This window comes from Sander lucioperca, chromosome 9 (assembly GCF_008315115.2).
Source record: "Sander lucioperca isolate FBNREF2018 chromosome 9, SLUC_FBN_1.2, whole genome shotgun sequence".
In the NCBI taxonomy this organism is placed as follows: Eukaryota; Metazoa; Chordata; class Actinopteri; order Perciformes; family Percidae; genus Sander; species Sander lucioperca.
The window spans coordinates 41,295,058-41,316,551 of record NC_050181.1 but is presented as its reverse complement, the minus strand read 5'-3'; the positions used below and the strand labels follow the sequence as shown (position 1 = coordinate 41,316,551).

General features: G+C 41.3%; 1 protein-coding gene across 1 annotated transcript in view; it reads right to left on the bottom strand.

The window, feature by feature from the left end:
- rem2 (RAS (RAD and GEM)-like GTP binding 2) overlaps nucleotides 1-20,319 on the bottom strand; it is a 31,296-nt gene extending 10,977 nt beyond the window's left edge. Inside the window, exons 1-4 of the mRNA XM_031310557.2 lie at nucleotides 19,903-20,319; nucleotides 17,318-17,654; nucleotides 13,685-13,758; nucleotides 1,526-1,703 (exon numbers count right to left, since the gene is read on the bottom strand). Coding sequence (XP_031166417.1) covers nucleotides 1,526-1,703; nucleotides 13,685-13,758; nucleotides 17,318-17,654; nucleotides 19,903-19,920 — 607 coding nt within the window. The 5' untranslated portion in view covers nucleotides 19,921-20,319. The remainder of the gene's footprint in view (nucleotides 1-1,525; nucleotides 1,704-13,684; nucleotides 13,759-17,317; nucleotides 17,655-19,902) is intronic.
- Between the last annotated feature and the right edge of the window lie 1,175 nt (nucleotides 20,320-21,494).

Below are 21,494 nucleotides of genomic sequence, written 5' to 3'. Positions count from 1 at the left end.
CCTAACTACACAAATATCAACATATCCATTATAACCAGCAGAAAAAAAGCGTCAAGATTTACCATACAGCTCACTGTAATTACAAGACATTTTCCATTTGGAGAGCTGCTTGAAAGGCAGAAGCGAACAAGCTGCAGAGTGCATTTCAAATTGTGTGTGTTTCCTCTTTTGCATCATTCACCCAGCAGTCTGGCATTTGTTCGTCATTGCTTGTGTCTAGTGCAGATGCAAACTAAGCGTTTCCTAAGCTCCCAGCCCTCCTTGGTTAGTTTTGCTATGCCTGTCAAGCCTTCAGTTCTCGCACAGCACATGTGTTATGCAGTTTATAATGATAACATTTGCAGCTTTACCAGTAAAAATTCATAGTCATTTTTGAAACAACAGGTCCTTTATATTAGACAGAGGTAGTCAAAAATTAGATTCTCATTTTGTAGATGCCAACTTGCCGATTTTGTCCGCTGAAATGACAACAGTTGGCAGATTTTATTAGCTGTAGCTAGCTAGCTAATTAAGCTAACATTAGCTCCATGACTTGGTTGAAATGTTTTCAGCTGAATCATTTTAAAATAAGAAAAAATTTGGTGAACAACATGCTGTCACAGACAATAATTTTGGCTAGGGTTGCAAAGTGTAAACTTCCAAATCCAATAAAGAACAGGACAGGGCTGCTAACATAGCATCTAGGACCACCTTTCACACAGTAGGGAAAAACTACACAGTGAATTGTGAACAGGGCTTTCTGTCTTTCTATACATAGCCTGTAGCCCCACAAAATATAGGTTTGGCTGTGAAAGTAATGTTGGGTTAGGTTTCGATTGTATATAGTAAGCAAATTAGCTGGACAAGCTAACATTTGCAGCCTGAGCAGATAAACACATTCCTTGCATTTATGCCTGTGTTTTGGTTTTGGAAAGGCGAAAAGAATAAGAATAAGGTCCGGAATGAGTTTTAGTACAGTGGGATCATGAGAGTTGTTGCCGATGAAAATGTATCTGACACGATTCAGGCATTCAGGGGTTAACATTAAGTCACATTTATTCATGTTATTGTATGTCATTTCATTCTAATGAAAGAGCCTGAGTAATGTTAGCTAATGTAACATTTACTCACTAGCTTACTTTTAAATGAGTCGACTACCCATACTGTAGCTAATGTTCGGTGGTGAATTCAAACGTGGGGTAGCCCAGCGCTGTTATCCGTAATTATACTAAAAATAACTTAATAAGTGTGAAACGTTGGTTATAACATACAACATAATTTTGTCTAGTACCCAAACGTTGCCAGCTATTACATTTATTTTTGCAAGTTAGTGTGCGGGAGTTTCTTTGCAAAGTTGTCACAACATGTCACAATAGCACATCATAGTAAGATATTGACAGTTACAAAGCAAAAAAAAAGAAGCAAGTACTTCCCATCCCTACTAGATATGGTTGCTATGATTGGACAATCGCTGTTTTGGGAGAGGTTCGGAAAGGGCCAGTTGCATTCATGTATGACAGGTTTACATTACAGACACTGTACTTACCCTCTGAGCTGATTTCACGGGAGCGGACAAGGTCACTCTTGTTGCCCACCAGGATGATTGGTGTGTGTGGCTGGGACTCCCTGAGGAGGAGGCGGAGCTGGGCGGTGCGGTGGAAACTTCGCCTGTCAGTCACTGAGAAGACCAGGATACACACATCACACTGTAGAGTGGACAGGTCCTGGGGATACAAACACACACGTGCACATTAATAAAACAACACCTCAGTGCAGCAGATACTGCATAAAAGAGAGGTCCGATGACAGGTGACTGGGTGTTGGATGTCAGGTAGCTACACATTATGAAAGCTCATTTACATGCTACATCAACAAATTAACAATTTGTCCTTGAACATATTTAAAGTCAGATTCATCCTTCCAAGTCCTTGTTTTGTTGTGCTGGAGCTTATAGCTACTGAAAGGACATCAATGTCAATGCCAGGCAGGCAGCACTCAAGTTTGTATCACTGTCCCATGAGAGAACGCAGAGGAGGCTTTGCTCAACTTGACTGTACACACGACATGCTTCACATTGAATCTCCTGACCCTTTTAACAGTGACCACGAAACATCCCATCGGGGTTTCCTGTCACAGAGGCTCAATTAGCCCAAGTGGTTCTTGCAGAAACAGCAGCCTTAAGCTGCCTATGACCATCTTTGTCCTCTCCTGCTTTCTCTCCCTGATTCTGTGAGCCAAATTGACACATTGGACTCAAGGTGGTTCACAGGTGTAATATAGGTCATGGCAAAGTTCTCAACTAAAGTCATCATATCCAGAAAGCATTAATGGCCAAATCCCTCCCAGCTCATCATTTGTTGACATAATTATTTATCAGTCACCTAATTTGGTGAGTGATACTAGATGCAGGGAGGGACATTGCCATATGGTTCAGGTTGAAGTTAAATTAATTCCCTGTGGTATTGAACTACAAAGTCAAATGCAATCCAATTTTGGATTTGAGTCTTAAGTCTGTGGTCATGAGGATCATGTATGCACCATTTGTGTCGCAGTATTGTAGCTTTTTATATGATTCACTGTCTTTGTTCAGAATATGGCCAAGAAACATCAACCTTTTATTATGTGGTTCCTCATATTCCCCTTAAAACTGCACTAATACATATTCAGGCAGAAACCTTGTATCTCCATATTTCATCATTGTTTTTTGTTTTTTCATAAATCAGTGCTAATGCTCACCCTTTACGTCTGTCTGTGGGTTTTACAAATATTTAACCAATGAAAAGTACTAAAAGAGTTTGTGACTAAATCTTGTAACTCCATTGGATCCTCAAACTGTCGAACACAGCAGAGCTGAAGGTAAACAGTGACATGGCAACTTTGTCTGACTTTGTCTGACTTTGTCTGAGATAAATAGCTCAATAAAATGTTTTCAAATTAGCCTTTTTTCATGTGCTGAAAAGTAACAGTATTGGACATACAAGGTTTCCGCTCAACAGCGACTATGTGTTATATGAAAGGCGTCGCTCATAGTGACAAATCATAAAGAATTACCACCCAACTTTACAGTTCCCCTCAGCTCAACAGAGCCTTTTACCACCTATCAGCTCATTGTTTTGTTTTTATGGCTTGAAACTTTACTGTTTGTCTCACTGCCCTCATCAACCCTGTACTATGCAGCTGTTTTCTGTGAAAGAACTAGCTGGTTAATTTTGTCCAGCATTTAGCTGCTAAAGAGGCAGATATGTCCCTCTGGAGTTAGAGGAGACCAAAAAGGAGGTAAAATAAATTATTTTTTACCATTTTTTTGAATATTGGCAAAAAACATGACTCCAAATAAATGCTAAAATTGTCTGCTGGATGGGTAAATAGGCAACTGCTTGCTTACATGTAACTGTTGTGTTTACAGCGTATTCTACTGCCAAAACGCATCTAAAATCTATCTAATACTGATTTATAATCCCCTTAAAGAGTGTGGGACATTTACATATAAATGAACGTTCGTCACATTAAAGCCCTTGCCAAACGAGTCCACACAATGCTGATTAAGCCTTTTGCCGCCAAGGAAAGCTCTCTGTATTTCTCAGTATACCGGAGTTGTTATGTCCGGTGTCTGTGGCGACATTATGTCGCTGGCACACCCAAAGCAAGGCGTTTTACGTCAACCAGCAGGAGAGACCATAGTGACAGAGCAGCAGCAGCTAGGAGTATGGCAGAAGCTATGAAGAAAAATCCTAAGAAGCGTCCAAGAAATGTTTCTGGAATGGATGCTCCAGATAAAAAAGAAACTCGGTGGAAGGATCATAGTAAAAAAAAAAAAAGCACTCCTGGGGGTGGGGAAGATGAGTCAGGCTTACCTGCAGGCATACATCATATGCGTACATTGACAGTGTTTGTGTATTTACTCTCACCGCCAGAGGGGGGAGACAAAAGTTCTGTACTTCAGCTTTCAATAAACTCCAAAGTTACCACATTTAACACATTAACACATTTGTACAGAACTTTGTTTTTTTTTGTCTGGAACCTCACATCAAATGGAAAATATTTGAAGTTTTGCACAAACATTTTAATTGACCTAATTCATGACAATTTTGACTTTTTCACAGCCTTGGCATCTTCTCTATACTTTATGTTTTTAGGTTCTGTGGATTTAGCAATACTACCCCAGGCCAGTGGGGTTGAAGAGGTTAAAACAAAAGACATTTGATCTTAAGTTGGACAAGCACAATCGATCAAACTATTTTTCACCCAAAGACAGAAACCTGAGACCAGACTCCACAGTATTATGCCAGTCAAAGTCCCGTTCTCCTTCGATTGAGTAGAGACCCATTATAGAATTAGAAGACATACAGGAACAATTATTTTGTAACCATATGGGTTTCCTGTAGTGAGGAACAGACTGTGACTTTAGTCTTCAAATGCAATGTGGATCCAACTCTTTCAATAAAGTATTTCTATTTACTGTTTATGGGGCAATACCAGAAAATAAAGCTTATATTACTGTCAGAAGCTTTTTACTTGACCTAACTGTATACATGCTCAGAGGGAATTGGTCAAATTCTATTTGTGGCTTTAATCTATAACTTTCCATTGTGTTATTTCTAAACACTGCAAAACTCTGACCTGTAGAACTGTAAACACAATCATGCTGCATTTCAACTGGAAATAGGCCTCTAAAGCTATAAACTCTGGTGAAATCAATATGAAAACACATTATTCCCACCAGATAACCCAATCTGCGCGCTAGCTTTGGACTGCATTGTCTGTGTGTATGTGTGAGAATGTGGATGCCTTTTCCCTACATGGACAGCCTTGAAGGTAAATTCCTGCCCTCCAGAGAGTTTCAGACGCCTGAAAAATTCACATTGTCTCAACAGCCATGTAGTATCGGAACAGACCCTGGAGCAGGAAATTCATAGGGAGCTCCTTGGCACTCTGTCAGTTTGACGGAGCACAGGAAAAGACAGGGAGCGGAGAAAGGAGGAGGGCAGGGAGCCATTGGCGTGGAAGGCTGCTCCACCACCTGTCACTGTCTGATTCAGGGATGAGAATGAAGAATGGAAACTACAAAACAGAGGGAAAGAGAGAGAGAAAAAAACAGAAAGAGGCAAATCTTTGTAAGCAAAGGAATACAAACAGAGACTGGACATCAATTAGGAGTGTGATGGAGCGCTTCAGAAGAAAAACTGTGACCAAGTCAATACACCTCTCTATCAAACGGAAGCAGAGCAACTCAGGATAGTGCCAACTCCCTCCCTCCCTCCCTCTCCTTCTTTCTCTCGATTAAGCAGCTCCTCTGTTGACAGAGAGCAGGCCATCTGTCGAATACCTACTACCCCCATACACACAAACATTCACAGACTAACACACAGAAATAAAAGCCAAGCCCACATAGAGTAATATTCAAATCATATGCAAATACACACAGATGAGTGAGCATTCAGGAAAATACCAATTAAATTATCTTAACAACATAGACCACATCCAGCTGATCAGGCCATTTTTCCTGTAATATGGATGCTTTGGGAGGTTTCACTTGATTTGCATCATCCTGTACACTCCTCACCTTTCTAAACTATATGGCCAAATTTATGTGGACACATTCGGTCTACAGACTTTGTGTGTACTTTTTGTCAGTGGCATAGACTGTATATATAAAGATGGACGGCTTGACAGCTCCCCAAAAGTGAAGCCAAAACATTTTAATCGCCCCTGGTAACTGGCTGCAGTATAGCTCATAAATCCCGCCCTTCCATTTTGAAATGGGCGAGACTCGATTGGAAAATGGTGTCGTCACATACTTCCATACACCAATCAGGATTTAGCAATATTTGAATGAAAGTGTGATGACAGTTAAAGCCTCGTTTGCTTGTTTGTTACCAGCCCAGTCAATCAAATCAATCAAACCACACCCACACAGTCCTGATGAAGCAGAGTTTTTGAGTGTTAAAGCTTTAGTGCGTAACTTTTTAATATTGATGAACGTCCGTTACATTCAAGCCATTGCCAAATTAGTTGTTACAAAGGTAATTAAGACTATCAGCTCCACACAACTCTTTCTGTATTTCTCAGTATGACTATGTTCAGAAAATGGTGATTTGGAGTAGGAGGGGTGGGGGTGGTGCGTGATTACGGAAGGCTTGTATCATGTAGATGCATGCGGATGTCTTGTTTTCATTACTTAGAATTCCTCATGGGGGAGACAGAAACTACGCACTATAGCTTTAAACTAATCATACATAGCATAATACTTAACATAGTTTTTTTCCCCCAAACTTTAAATTTCATTGTTACACAATAAGCATGGAATTTTCGATGTCGTGGAAAATACTGAAGATTTAAAACGTTAAAAATGTTTCAGGGGCTTTTTGCAACAGCATACAATGCTATTTCAAACAACAGTGTGCTTCCAGATTTGTGACAGCAGTTTGGGGAAGGCCCCTTCCTGTTTCAACATAAAGAAATTATTTTCTGAGTTGTTTTGTGGAAGAACTTGACTGGTCTGCCCAGAACCCTGACTTCAATCCAAACACCTTTTTGATCCATTGGAACGCCAAGTGTGAATGCCATCCAACAGCCAACATGAACATGGCTGAAGGGAAGCAAATCTCAACAGCCAGGTTTCAAAATCTGGTGGAAAGTCTTCCCAGAAGAGTGAAGGCTGTTATAGCGGCAGATTAATGCTCAACGTTATGAATATGTTCAACAATCACATATGGTTGTAATGTTCATGTGCCCTCATTCGGTTTCATATCTAGTGCTCTAATACTTCAGTATGTATAAACTCAGATTTAGATTTCCTCCTCATACTTAGATAATTACACAGCTATAAGTGCACAACTGTTTTGTATTCAAAGCTATGCGTAATATGCTGGCTCTATATTGAAATTATCAATAAATAATGGTGGGCGACTATTGCTTTGGGCTATATCCTGCAGTGTCTCTGCCAAATGCCTTGCATCGTTGCCCATCATTTATGACTGTGTATTACTATCCATCTCACTGATAACTTTAGTTCCATGAAACTTACAACTAGTGCTAAAATGTTGAGGCCATAACATAACACAAAACCCATAATGTAAACAAGATTTTTTAATAAGGATCCCTTAAAAGGGGCGGCGGTAGCTCAGTCTGTGGGAACTTGGCTTGAGAACCGAGGGGGTCTTATGGGCACTGCCAGAGTGCCCTTGAGCACTGAACCCCCAACTGCTCAGGGCGCCATCCAGTGAGGCATCTCCCTCGCTCTGACATCTCTCCATACATAATGCATGTGTCATGTGTATAGGTCCGATTTGTGCATGTGTGTATTTGGGCCTGTGTGTGTGAATATATATATATATATATATATATATATATATATATATATATATATATATATATATATATATATATATCAACAGCATGAAAGAAAACTGAATTTCCCCTTATGGGATTAATATAGTATACATAAATTACCATTTATAATATGAATCACTTCTGTACTGCAATGTCTGTTTGTCTGTCTTATTGTCTGAAATATACAGCCATATGGATATATTTGCAATAAGCTATAATCAGCTGATTATATATCATGCAGATATATACTGGTGGAGCACTTCTTACCACTGCTGCAGCTTCTCCCTCTATTTAAACACAGTCCACTAGGGCAATCAATCAGGGCTTCAAACACCATGATAAATAAATAGAAAGGCTTTACGAATGACAATTTCTTTTTTTTTTTTTTTAAAGCTTTTTTTGTGGCATTTTATGCCTTTATTAGCTAGGACAGCTTTAGACATGAAAGGGGAGAGAGAGGGGGAACGACATGGAGCAAAGGGCCGCAGGTCGGAATCAAACCCGTTACCGCTGTGTCAAAGACTAAGCCTCTGTATATGGGCGCACACTGTACCAGGTGAGCTACCCAGGCGCCCATGAATGAGGGTTTCTAAGAATTCATTTTCCACAACTTCCTGTTTCTGGCGCAGATATGTAGATACAAAAAAACACATCCAATACACCTGACAGAAAGCATGGTTTCCAACCCTGCTTTTATCAGTGGAACATACAGAAATGATTCTTCTTTTTGAAAGGGAGATTTATCATGGTTTGTGCAGGCTTAATGTGCTTTGAGAAGCTGCAGCTGAGTTTCTCAATGCTATCAATGGAGCTGCAGTTGAAAAACAGCCATTACAATACCACTAAACTGGCATTTTTATGTTTCCCAAGCTATTTATACGCACAGAAACTAAAGACATTATACCCAAGTACATTAACATGTACTCAAAAACATGCTCACAAAAATGTGCTAGAGTCAGGCACTACATCAGTAACCATTAACAGTGAGGACAATGAATCACTTATCATGCACCATTTGCATAAAAGCTGCATAAGCTGTGGCTCTGCAAGCTCTCTATTCTAATCTATTATTTCTTCCAGTGGTAAAAACAAGGCAGAAAACACAATATCTGGCCATATTTTGAGAGAGTACATGAGCATGTGGGGGGTGTGTGTGTGTGTGTGTGTGTGTGTGTGTGTGTGTGTGTGTGTGTGTGTATGCGTGCATCCCTCATTATGCAACATGCTCCCCACTGCCTGGGTCACAGAACCTTAACCATTCCAGTCTTTTGGCTCCCAAGAATTTTGTTTTGCAAAACAAGATACATGAGCAAAGCAGCTTACTGCTTTTACATGGAAACAAAAGTTCAAACACATCCCCACCTGCTTGCACAAACATCCACAGAGTGCGCACAGATAAATACATAGACGCTAATGCCATCATTTAGCTTTTTTAAAAGCAAACACGTGATTTGTGCACATCTGCTTCTTTGGTTTGTGTTCCATCTGTCTGCCTGTCTATTAGGGCAAAATGAAAGATCAGGTGGATCAATAAAGATGCAGGGGTGGTGATGAGTGAAGGGAGTGAAAGAAAGACAGGACAATTTAAGAAAGAGGAGGGAGGAGCAGAAGCAAGATGAGAAGACGGAAGAACACCTTGCTCTGGTAGGTAAGTCAAAATCTGATAATAGGATGAGCAAGCTTAGTGCAGAAGGAATGTGTGTTTGTGTTTTTTTCTCTCACTTACTTTCCGGTGCACAGAGACAACGCTTCCCTAAGGAAATATATTACAGAGGCCATCTGGCCTGCACTGGCTAGGTCACACACACACACACACACACACACACACACACACACACACACACACATGCATAAGCACTGCATAAGCCGAGCACCAATGACCACATCATTACTGAACGCAGCAGACATCACAGTACAGACATGGTGCAACATGCAAACTTTTGCATGCCATGACCACCAACCAGTTCTCTCTCTCTCTCTCTCTCTCTCTCTCTCTCTCTCTCTCTCACACACACACAGGAGGGTGGTGTAGTGAGTGTCCCGGCATGACCCAGATTCAGGCTTTATTTAATATGACGGCATGTGGAGCCTCCACCCTGCTGAAGTGTTCATTAGCAAATCCCTGAATCCCTACTGGTTACAGGGATGCTGTTCTGTAGTTGACCTCTGACCCCCCTATGGAGGGAGGATAAACAAGGATTTACCTCCAGGACACAAGTATCGCATTAAGTTATTAACATTTTGTGCAGGTTTACTGTATTTTTATGTCCTTGTATCCTTATTCAGTGACGTAGGTTAAAGGAGCTGTATAAATCAAGAAATGCTGCGCAATCATGTTTCCAGAGTACGATACTGTACGATAGGGTATACTTTATTGTCCCTTTAGGGAAATTTGTTTTAGACTCCAAGCTGCACAAATAAATAATGCATTGAGAATTTAAAAAAGAAAAAATACAACACCAATTGTATCATTCACAACAATAGATTGCACATAAAGTATTGTACACGTCCCGTGGTAAAAACACATTGCACGTAACACATATCTCCCTCACTCCCCAGTAAACCAACATAAAACTATTGTACAATCTCTACAGCCTCAAGCAGCATTGTTTAAATGTTTGACAGAGTGACACTGTTACAGATGAGAATTAAGTTGAGACATTTTTTTATCTTGTTTAAAATTGATGAAAAGCTGATGTTCACAATTGGCTTGCATGCAATACAACTATTTAATTTATACGCAATTAAAGCAAATATAAAAGTATGTGTAGCGATGTTAGATAAATTCCGCTTTCTAGCAATTAGGCAAGCTAGCTAGTTTGTCGATTTTCTGTACTGCCGTGCATGTGAAAGCCTTGTGTGCTTTACTGTCGAAACTTAAAACATGTAGCTGAATTGTTGTATGCGCCCAAATTATCCTAAATAATCTGCCAATCGTCTATAGACTAAAGAAAATTTCTGTGAGTTCTCAGCTATGCAATCCACCTGATCTAGAAAACCCTTAACGCTTAAATACAATGCAGCATGTAGCTGCTTTTCCGTTTCTTGATTTTATTTCACACAGAGTATTCTGCACAAATAAATTGAGCAGTGACTACCAGCAGAGACTAATGCAAGCAGAACTGTTAAGGTATAATAGCTTATTTGTATTTGGGCAAAAAAAATGAGAAACTGTAAGTAGTCCAGAATGACTCTCATAAGGCTGTAAAACAGCAAAACAGGAAAGAGAAAATGTCCAGAGAAGTGACCCCCTGAGACAATGTCAAAATATGTCCCTGTTCCAAGAACTGGATGGTGGAACAATGTTTTTCTTCCCTCCTAATCGAGCAAAAGAATGTGGTCAAGCAGCAATTATCTTCTTCCAAATTACATCCTGGACTTTTTCTCTAATTTGGTTTAACAGAATAAACGATCCTGTCCTCCCGGGGCAGCAGCAAATTCTCCTCACTGCACGCTGATAAATACACATTCATCACTGGCCTACATTTTTACAGGCCTCAGGCTGCACAATTTGGTTGTCTTTGATAAATAACTTCATTTCAAGCTATCAAATAATAATGGAAACTCCTAGATTGGCTCGAGCTCAGAATAAAGTGCTTATCTATCTCAGACAATAAGACAGATAAACACACATTACAGAGAAAGGGTGACAGGGCCCCTCTGGTCCTCAGCGACCTCAATCTCCCACTTGGTTCTCTACATACAGAACCCAGGCTTGTCTAAGAGATACATTACACAACCAATGTCAGTCTAAAGGCAGCATGGGCCGGCTAGGTCAAGGCCAAGTGTGCCAGTGTTCTATTTTGGGCCAATGGATGACTTATTTAAACCATCCAACCCCTGTGACGTCAACAACACTCACAACATCCCAGCGTCTGGCTAAGCAGACTCTCAGTCTTCTGTGCATGTGTATGCTGGTGTTTTACACATTTGACCATGCCTTTGCAGCATGTGCATGTGCACGTACACACACACGCATGTCAGCAGAGTATACACACATACTGTGTGTGTGTGTGTGTGTGTGTGTGTGTGTTTCTACACAGTAATCTCTACCTGCCATTTGCTGCGCGCCGCTCCCTGCACTGCAGTTGGGAAAAATTACAGCTTCAGCTAGACCTTCATGTGTCAATCAGCTGTGAGCCAAGCAAAGAAAGCACTTGAAGGAACAATCACTGAGTGTGAGTGTAACACATTTTCATCTTTGTATTGCAAGGGAATGATGAGGCGCTGATCGGCCTGGACGGAGAACATAAGAAGCCCCACAGCCAAGTGTCAGATGCTAACTGTTCAAACATTATCTTATGTGTGAGTGAGTGATTAAGTCAGCCCTGTATGTGCATACGTGAGAGTGTATGGAGAGGCGAAGTCCCTCCCCTTCCGGTGGACCGCCATGGGACCTTAACTCGGAAAAAATATGAACGGTAGTGAATGGGGAAAGACAAATAATTTTTTGATCCTGTTTGAATTGAGCCATGAATTACACATATGATGTTCATCAGTTTAAAAGATAATTTCGTAAGTCAAGAAAGTCTCAATTTATTGTTAAACTGTTGAAGTATAAGACTGTGAAAATACGTAATTAGAAATACTACACACTTCAAAGTCGCATGGATGACGTCTCGCTGTAACGTTACTCAAATGGGCAACGGATCTTGCCTGTTCTTTTGCTTATCTGCTGAAAACACTTCCCTGGATAAAACACATCAGGTAAGATAACGTTACATGTGTTGTGGAACAGAGCTAAGCTAGCTAGCTAGCGAGCAAGTTGATCATCAAGCTAGGTGACGTAAATTGTGTCAGACGAGAGATGTAGTTCACTGAGCAGTTTCACACAAAACTAAGTGGTCATAACAAAACTACTGCTAACTGTGACTTTCTTCGGTTGAAAAATTCTCTTTTAAATTGACGAACATCATATTTGTAATCCATGGCTCAATTCAAACCGGACCAAAAAATAATTATAATCTCTCCATTGACTCCCGTTCATATTTTTTTCAAAAGATAGGTCCCATGGACTGAAAGTAGAAGGGCGTGACTTCGGCTCTCTATGTGTGTGTCTTTGCACGTTGCTATAGTAACTTGGTAGGCTGTGGTGCACCATGGAGAACACTTGCAGCCCTGCCTCTTGGGACTGGTGGATAATCCTGTACCAGTGCGAGGCCAAAGCACACGTTAGGCAGCTGGACAACATCTGTCAGTAGGCCTGACTCTGTGTCTGTGTGCAGGTTTGTATCTGTGTGTGTATTTTATCTATGGGCATTACCACAAAAAAGAACAAAATCATGAGCATATATTGGTGGATGATTTGGGACGCTGTCCAGTCCTCTCGGCCTGCCCCCACTGCTGACAGCCCTGGAGTTATTCCAAGTTTCCTGCTGGCCTGGGTCTGTTGCTTCAGCCTTAATGCCCTGTCTCGTATTAACACGCACAGAATAACAAATGTAATTAACTCTCAGCAAGATTTAACCACAGCAGAAAAGGGCCAGTGCAGAGAGGCGCGCGAGCGCCACAACAAAAGCAATAAAAAGAGTGAGTGGACAGTGAGATTTGGAGATGATGACAGCTGCAGGAAGGAAGGGCAACAAAATCGGGGGTGAGTAAGTGACGAAATGATCTAGCTTCCAGCGAAGTTCCCGGGAGCCAAATGTAGCTGCGTGTGAATAATTTAACCTAACGGGGAGAGCCCCTGAACGCCGAGTGGACATCTGGCTTAGTATGCATTAGGGATGATCTACACTCCACACAAATTAGTGTGCTTGACCGTTCCATCACATTATTAATAGACATTAATGACTGCATGCTTTTTGATTTCCCTCAATGTCCTCAGCGTGATGAGGAGCTTTTTGACAAGCTGTTATTGTTCTCCACAGCTGCCTGCTGCAGCTCAAGTTTCTCCTGCTCAAAACCCATCGCCACAGGGTCGTATTAACTCACTCACACAGTTCCGCTCAAAAGGTTGATGATGCACAGCGGCAGCAAATTTAGCCCTCGCCAAACAAAACGTAACTGTAGATTTGAATTGAAACAAGTAAGGTTAACAAGAGAGTGATTTCCACTTTTCCGAATGAGAGAACTTCAAAAAGTACAGTACAGTGAGCACAGCTGCTGCTGCAGGATTCCCTTTACAGTGTAGCACGCCACACACTTGTACACATAAAAGCTAATGTATGTACACATTCTCTTTACGCTCGAATACACACAAATAATTAGCCCATTGCAGTGATTGAACAAATGTTTTTTTTTCCATTCCATGTGAACAAGCAATAAATGTAAAACCAGAAGAAGTGAATGGAGGAGGCAATCGGTCTAAACCGTACGAGATAAAGAAGACAGAGGGACTGAGGTGGGAAGCTGACAGTCAGTAGTAACGTACCTGTTTCCAGTTGTCGAAAACTATGACTTTGCTGTCCTCGTCGTCGACTGTCACTGAGCTCTCGTAGCCCTCACCTGCAAGCAAATACAAATTTCACACACATCAGCACACAGTGTAATGATAAACACCACACTGCCATAAAATAAAAGCAGAACTATATATTGAAATACAAAAGATATGACAGGATGCATTGTGGAGTCTAAACGAATTATACTAATATTAACTAAAGTGAAATGTCAGTGGTCTAAATTGCTGCTATTGAAAAAGTTGACAAACGAATCTAGGTCTTAACAAATGTCCTTGACCTACTCAAGACACCTTAAATCAGTTTCATGAAGATGTTTAAATTGGGTTATGTGGCCACCTGACATGTTTGGAAAGTGATACTGCATCCCATTTCAGACATCTGCTCCTTCTCTTTATGACATTCTTATATTGTCATTTCTGTAGTCCAATTTAAAGAATATAACTGGTGATGTTGTTCATTTTTCTCATTGTTAACACATTCCATGGAAAAGAAAACCAAAACCAACACTTTTCCCTACCTTATCTGTGGCACTCACCTCAAAGCCTGTTTGTTTCTATTTATTATTATTACTGAACACATAAATCTTTTAAAGCAGCCATATTATGCTCATTTTCAGGTTCATAATTGTATTTTAAGGTTGTACCAGAATAGGTTTACATGGTTTAATTTTCAAAAAACACCATATCTGTGTTGTACTGCAGTGCTCTCTCTCACTGCTGCAGATCCTCTTTTCAGCTGGTCTCTGTTTTAGCTACAGAGTGAGACCTCTTTTCTTCTTCTTCTTCTGTACTATCTTTGATTGCACTTGCACATGCCCAGTAACTCAGATGTAGATCATGTCAGCTAGCTAGCTCCATAGACAGTAAAAGAAAGGCTGTTTCTACAACTTCGGTCAGTTACAAGGCAGGATTAGCTGGGAGACTTCTAAATGAGGGCGCACATGTAAGTAGTTCTTTTGTAGATTATGGTGAACTTGTGTGTGTTGTAGCAGTGCTTTGCTATTGAGAATGAGGTAGCATGCTAGCGTTAGCATGTTAGCGTTAGCATGCTAGCATTAGCATTAGCATGCTAACGCTACGAGCTAATGGTTGCGGTTAGCCTGCTCGTTTCGGCTTGTGACGTCACAAGCCGTGCCGATTTTGACCAGCTCACCCAGAGACTGAAGGCAGGACACATTCAGAAACTGTATCTCACTCTAAACAGCATGGATGGATTCTTTTCAAAGTTTGTATGTGTGTGGAAGCACCAGAGACACAACATAATACCCCAAATCCCAGAAAAAGTGATTTTTTTCATAATATGGGCACTTTAAAAAGAGGGGCAATTATTTTTATCATTCAAAAAGACGCATTCATTTTCTAAAAAAGCTGGGCACTGTAGTTTGTTGCAAAGGTTACTCAAAAAGGAGTAAATAGTAAACTTGTTGGGGACTATTTTCAGCGGCGGATTAATATACATTCAGGCAGTAGGAGAGTGTACGTTTTTCAGGCAGCAGGAAACCGTACATGGGATCAACTCAAAAAAGATTTCAGTAGCCATGCTCGTCTTAATGAAGGGAAATGTTGCCCAGTGCAACGGTATAGCTCAGTGACATGCTTTATGATGTACCAGGCTTTTTACTACACAGACAATACTTGTTAATAGGATCAATTTGTTCTTTGTTGTGGCGATTTGGGATTTGTTGACAATAATAAAAAATATAAATAGACTTAGAAAATGCTTCTATTAGCTGCATTTTACTGGCTAATTACAAAGAAAATCTATAATTACAAAGTAAAAAAGGTAAAACGTATAAATGGGTGTTGACCGTATCGATACACACCTAGGAAATACACTACCTATAATTGCATGGCAGCTTTTAAAATACACATTAACCCAAAAAAGCTTGAAATAGATTGGAAAATCCACTATGATGAATGACATGTCTTTCTTAAGGTACAAGCACACCGTAGTTCCTGGTGTTAATAAGGTCTTGCTGTCTTTTACTAGTAATTACTTGGTGAGGACAGGAATTGATTGGTGAGGTGGTAACCCACCCACAGAGCTCATATGGTGCGAGAGCATCTGGTAAAAAAAGTTATTAAAAATGTGTCAATTAAATAGGTGTTGATTCGTGAGTTTTTTACATTTGAAATTTTGACATGTAGCTCATAGAATAATTTTACATAGAAACGTGTACAGGCTCTTGGATGGAAGTGCTTTTTCTGTCCATTTATGATGCATGAATCTAAATGTACTACATGGGCAGTAATGAATACTGTATGGCGTGAGTCAGGGGCAAGTCAGCTTTATGCATTAGGGAGCCTAAGGCTGTGTTCACACTGCCTTAGTGCTCAACTCGGATTTATTACTCGGATCCGATAATATTTTTTAAATGTGGCCAATATCAGATTCCAGTGTGAACTGGTCACAGTCCTGACTCTCATGCGCAAAAGAACAATAACAAAGACACACGCAGCAGGCTGTCGTACAGAAATAAATGGAGTTCATTTATACAGTAATTTCTTTGGCAGTGGAAGACAGAATTCGTGACCAGATGATAACAAGGATGACGAGAAAGAGAGCCACATTTTTAATTATGGCTTTTTGTGGAGCAATGGCTACTACTTCTGTATGGAGATGTGTGTGGATGTGGGGAATGATGGCGTGAGTGACTCCCGCCAGTGCAGAATTGTGACGAATGTCGATCTAGGGCCATGTAAAAGTCGCATGAATTCCGATATGACTGTTCAGACTGAGGTCGTGTAGCAAAATATCAGACCTGTATCTGATTTAGGACCACATGTGGAGGTGTCCCAAATCAGAATTAAAAAGATCCGATTCCAAGTGATTTGTGCTGTTCACACTGACAGATCTGAGTCACATATGAGCAAAAAAAATCCAATATGGGCCAATTTGCCCACAGTCTGAACGTAGCCTTCGTGACACTGACTCATCGATTGGCTCGATTGGAGAACCAGGGCTGACTATTCTCTGTGTTGCAGTGAGCTGTATGACAGACAGACCTAGTGACTGACAAAGGGCCAAAGCAAAGCTGTTTCTAGCAGCTTTAAAGGCAGGGTCGGTAACTATTTTCAATATACACTTTTTTTTATATATTATTTGAAATGGCCTTTACACCCCGACAGCAATATATAACGTATGGGCTCTAAAAAAGGAGAGAAAAAGATCTGTCATCTGTAGCTGCTGTAATCCTGTAAAAACGCCCACCAATCACTGCCTCCCAGTCCGCTTGGAAAGAACCAATGAAATGCCTCTTTGCCCTCCATAAACATCTGTCTTCTGTTGAACATGTTCATTAGTTAACTTTAGAGGTGCTTGTAGGCAGAGTGTGTTTTCCGTTTCCCTGTTTCCAGTCTTTATTCTTAGCTAAGCTCACCAACTGCTAGATCCAGCTTCACGTTTAGCGTACAGACATGAGAGTGGTATCAATCTTCTCATCTAACTCTCAGCAAGGAATTGTGGATGTTTTAACTCCACAATAAGTGTCTAAATTAATCTTTTCTAAAGTTAACCCTTAAGACTTTTTAAAATGTTTGTCAGTCCAAACACAGGTGCACATACACATAAAAGCACACTCCACCAATCCCTATCCAAGTTTTTACCACATGCTTGTGTCTCAGAGTCTATAGAGAGGGATCTGTCCGACTGCCCGGTCAGAGATAAAGCAAGCGACGTCTTGCCCACGCCATTCTGTCCCAGTAGCACTATCCTCACTGCCCCACCGTGGCTCTGGTAAGCCAACTGGGAGGCTGTTGATTGGCTGAAGGACTCATCCTGAGGCACCGCTGTGTCACTGATAGGCAACGTGGCAGGCTCTGCCATGTCCGGGATCCAATCACAGTCCTCAGACACGGCCTCTTCCCTCCGCAGCTGGTGTTTGAGAGGCAGGGGTGTGCTTCCACGCCGGAGGGGGGGCGCCGTGGTGAGAAACATTTTGTACTAGAATGAAATTGAGAGATAACAAAAAGACGTGTAAATATAGAAAGGAGCACAGCAGTTAAAAAATTGTCCAAGAGGTCCAAACAGGCTGTAGATTTACCTATAACACTAACTATTCTGGTAAATCACTGAAGAATGGGGAAAGGGAGTTTCTACTGGGTGTGCCTATGTGTGTAAGGAGGAGGAGGTGATAACAATGGAGGTGAGTCAGATAAGTGGAAGTGTGAGAGAGATGCTGAAGGAAGATGCAGAGCTTGTCAAAGGGAAACCTATGAGAGGAGGAGGGAGCAGGTGGGGGGCGGGGGAGGGGGTGGTGAGAAAAGGGAGACAGAAGACGGGGGGAGCTGCCGCTAGAAAGAGTAAAGATAAAAAGATGCTAAAAGACAGCAGGTTGACGAGGACACACAGAGAGGAGAAGAGCAAGAGAACGAATCACAAGGGAGGGACAGAGGAAAAGTGGCTGCAGCTGTGTGCAATGAGGGTATACGTGCTCTATAAGGGGGCTCTATACTGTACATTGTGTACTTGTACTTGTGACTTTCGCATGAATTCACAAGAAAATGGGTCAAAAACTTAAAGTCTTTATCTACATCTTTACCTATTTAAAAAAAAGGACTCCGGAACAATAGTTTTGCTGAGAATAGTGTGTGTTGGGATAAGTTTGTGTGTGCATGTGCATAATAGAGGGTCAACCATAGACGAACCTCATCAATATTAATACAGCAATTAATCTCGCTCCAGCAGCACCCCTGGGCTTGTGTGGCCAAGCGTCGGCCTGTGGCAGAGCTAAGTACAGTATTGGCGCTTAATAAAAGGGTATTGACACAATAACAACAACATATTAGAATAAAATGCAATGCAATTGAGCACTGCCACAGAGGAAAATCTCACAAATTACTATGAGCTCAGTGTCTTTCGCCATATGTTGCAGCCTTTCCAGCTGTGTTTATTGCGCCAGTTGATATCACGATGACAATAAAAAACAATATATTGTGCAGCTCTAGTAGAATAGTGTAACTTAGTATGTATAGTAAAGCATTGTGTAATGTAGTATTGTATAGAACAGTACAGTATGGTATAGTCTAATGTAGTGTAGTGTAGTGTACTGTATAGTGTGGTCATGTAATGTACTGTAATAATGTATATGGCTGTATAGTGTAATGTAGTGTAATGACATATAGTACAGTATGTACTGTAGTATAGTAGACAATAGTGTTATGTCTGTGGTGTACTGCAATATAGTATGGTGTAGTGCTGTGTAATGTATTGTTGTATACTATAGTACAGTATATGTTTAGTTATAGTATAGCACAGTATTATACTTATTTTTCATTCATACAGTTGGGGTGTGGCTGCTTGTTAACACAGACGATTGCTCTCTCTCACACACACACACGCGCGCGCGCGCGCACACACACACGCGCGCACACTCGGGTAGCTCAATTAGGTTTATTGAACGAGCTAATCAATTAAGCATGGCCTTTATAGTCAGCAGCTCTCAGGGGAGCTGTACACGCAGAAACTGTAAACTCTGACAGCAGGCTGAGTCAGTGTGTCAAGGGTTAATCTTCTCTCGCCAGGCTGTCAAGAAACTAGGGCAAACAACAGTGCACAATACAAAATTAATACTACAGTCAATGTTTTTATCCTTCCATCGTTACTGCCCAATTGCAATTACACAATCTTGCTGCTTCTTTACCAGCAACCTAGTTATGTCTGGTGTACATTCATTCTTCCAAACCATGTTAACTGTAATCTACGGCTCATTAAAATACAATTTGGAGCACCTATGAAGGAATCTACGGAAGTAAATGGTCCACCAAGAGAGAAACAGGCTACAGAATATACAGCGTAAAAGACACGTTACCCTTACCCCTGCCTTAAGTCACTATTGTCTAGCACAGACATGCTGGAAGCCTCTGTAATAATATTCAAAAAGTGAGTAAAGATGAAAAAATGCTCAACATTCCAAACTGAATTCCCACACAGAGATGGTGTGATAGGGAGGAAGTGTGCTGCATAAAAAATGATTAGATCTCGTGCTATTCTCTAAGGTGCACATTAGAGTGTGTGTGTGTGTGTGTGTGTGTGTGTGTGTGTGTGTGTGTGTGTGTGTGTGTGTGTGTGTGTGTGTGTTTGCGTGCGTGCGTACGTACCCTACCTGGTGTGTGCCCGTGTAGTAGTCTAGGCTATTGTGCAGAGCGCACGAGGTGGGTTTAGAGAAGGTGGAAAGTATGTGTCGCCTCACCTGGTCAGCCATGGTCATCGATAAGTATTGTCTTTATGGAACAAGTGCTGTAGTTGCAACCGCCTCTGCCGCCCGGTTCAGGTCATCTGTGCTGGGCGAAGACCCGGCATCACATTCACAGCGGCGGTAACAGACGGTGCACAAAAGAGACGCGCCACATCTCATTTGACATGATGTTATTCTTTCCACACCGGCGCGTAAAATCCTCCTCTGGTGAGTTGAAAAGGGAGGTGCGGCGCATAGAACCCTGGGATAGGTAGTAGTAGGCTGGACAGGGGGATAAAGAGGCTACACCTGCGTTTCCGTTTGGAATAAGAAGCGAGTTCTTATGGGAAGAAGAAAGAAAGCCATCAGCACAATAACACATCCCGCTTGTCCTTATGGCGACCAGCAGAGACAGTTAACCTGCATATCTCTCTCTCTCTCTCTCTCTCTCTCTCTCCCCCCCCCCCTCTCTCTCTCTCTCTCTCTCTCTCTCTCTCTCTCTCTCTCTCTCTCTCTCTCTCTCTCGCTCGCAAAGTGTGTACTGGTCGCGTCTTGAGCGAGTGTAACACCGGTTTGTGCTTCTCCCGGTGTATTTCTTTCAGGTTTAACGGTAGATAATCCGTTGTTGTAGCTGTGAGCTGAAGCGGCCGCCAGAAGGAGGCAGAGGGACGCCTCTTGGTCTTGGAGAAGGTGTCCGTGAATGTTTGTACAGAACGAGGTTTGTATTGTGCTCCCACTAGGCAAGGCAAGGCAAGGCAGCTTTAGTTGTATAGCACATTTCAGCAACAGGGCAATTGAAAGTGCTTTACATAAAGATCAGTTAAAAACGATTAAACAATTAAATACAATGAAAATGTAAATGAAAATGTACAGTGTAGTACAAGAAATTAACAATTATTTAAGGAAAGGAAACATCAAAAAGAAAGGTCTTCAGCCTTGATTTAAAAGAACTGAGAGTTGCGGACCTGCAGTTTTCTGGGAGTTTGTTCCAGATATGTGGAGCATAACAACTGAACGCTGCTTCCCCCTGTTTAGTTCTGACTCTGGGGACAACAAGCAGACCTGTCCCAGACGACCTGAGAGGTCTGGGTGGTTCATACTGTAGTAGCAGATCAGAAATGTATTTTGGCCCTGAACCGTTTAGTGATTTATAAACCAGCACAATTATTTTGAAATCAGTTCTTTGAGGCACAGGAAGCAGGTGTAAAGACTTCAGAACTGGAGTGATGTGATCCACTTTCTTGGTACTCTCGAGCAGCAGCGTTCTGAATCAGCTGATTGATTTTTTTAGGGAGACCTGTAAAGACACCGTTACAGTAGTCAAGTCTATTTCAAGGACTTAACCTCAAAGGACCAGAATACGTTTTCATTATGGATTTAAAAAGGCAGTCCATCGAGTTTATACATGAAAGGCAGTTCAGTTGTCATGACTGGGCTACTAATCGCTTGTAAAAACAGTTGTGGGATTTAAGGAGCTAAGTCAGTCTATGGTCTGAACAAAATAACCTTGATGATGTCATCAATTCAAGTTATACTGGATTGGCCTTGAGTTTTAAACGGACAGTTTACCCTAAAATCAAAAATAAATATTTTCCTCTTACCTGTAG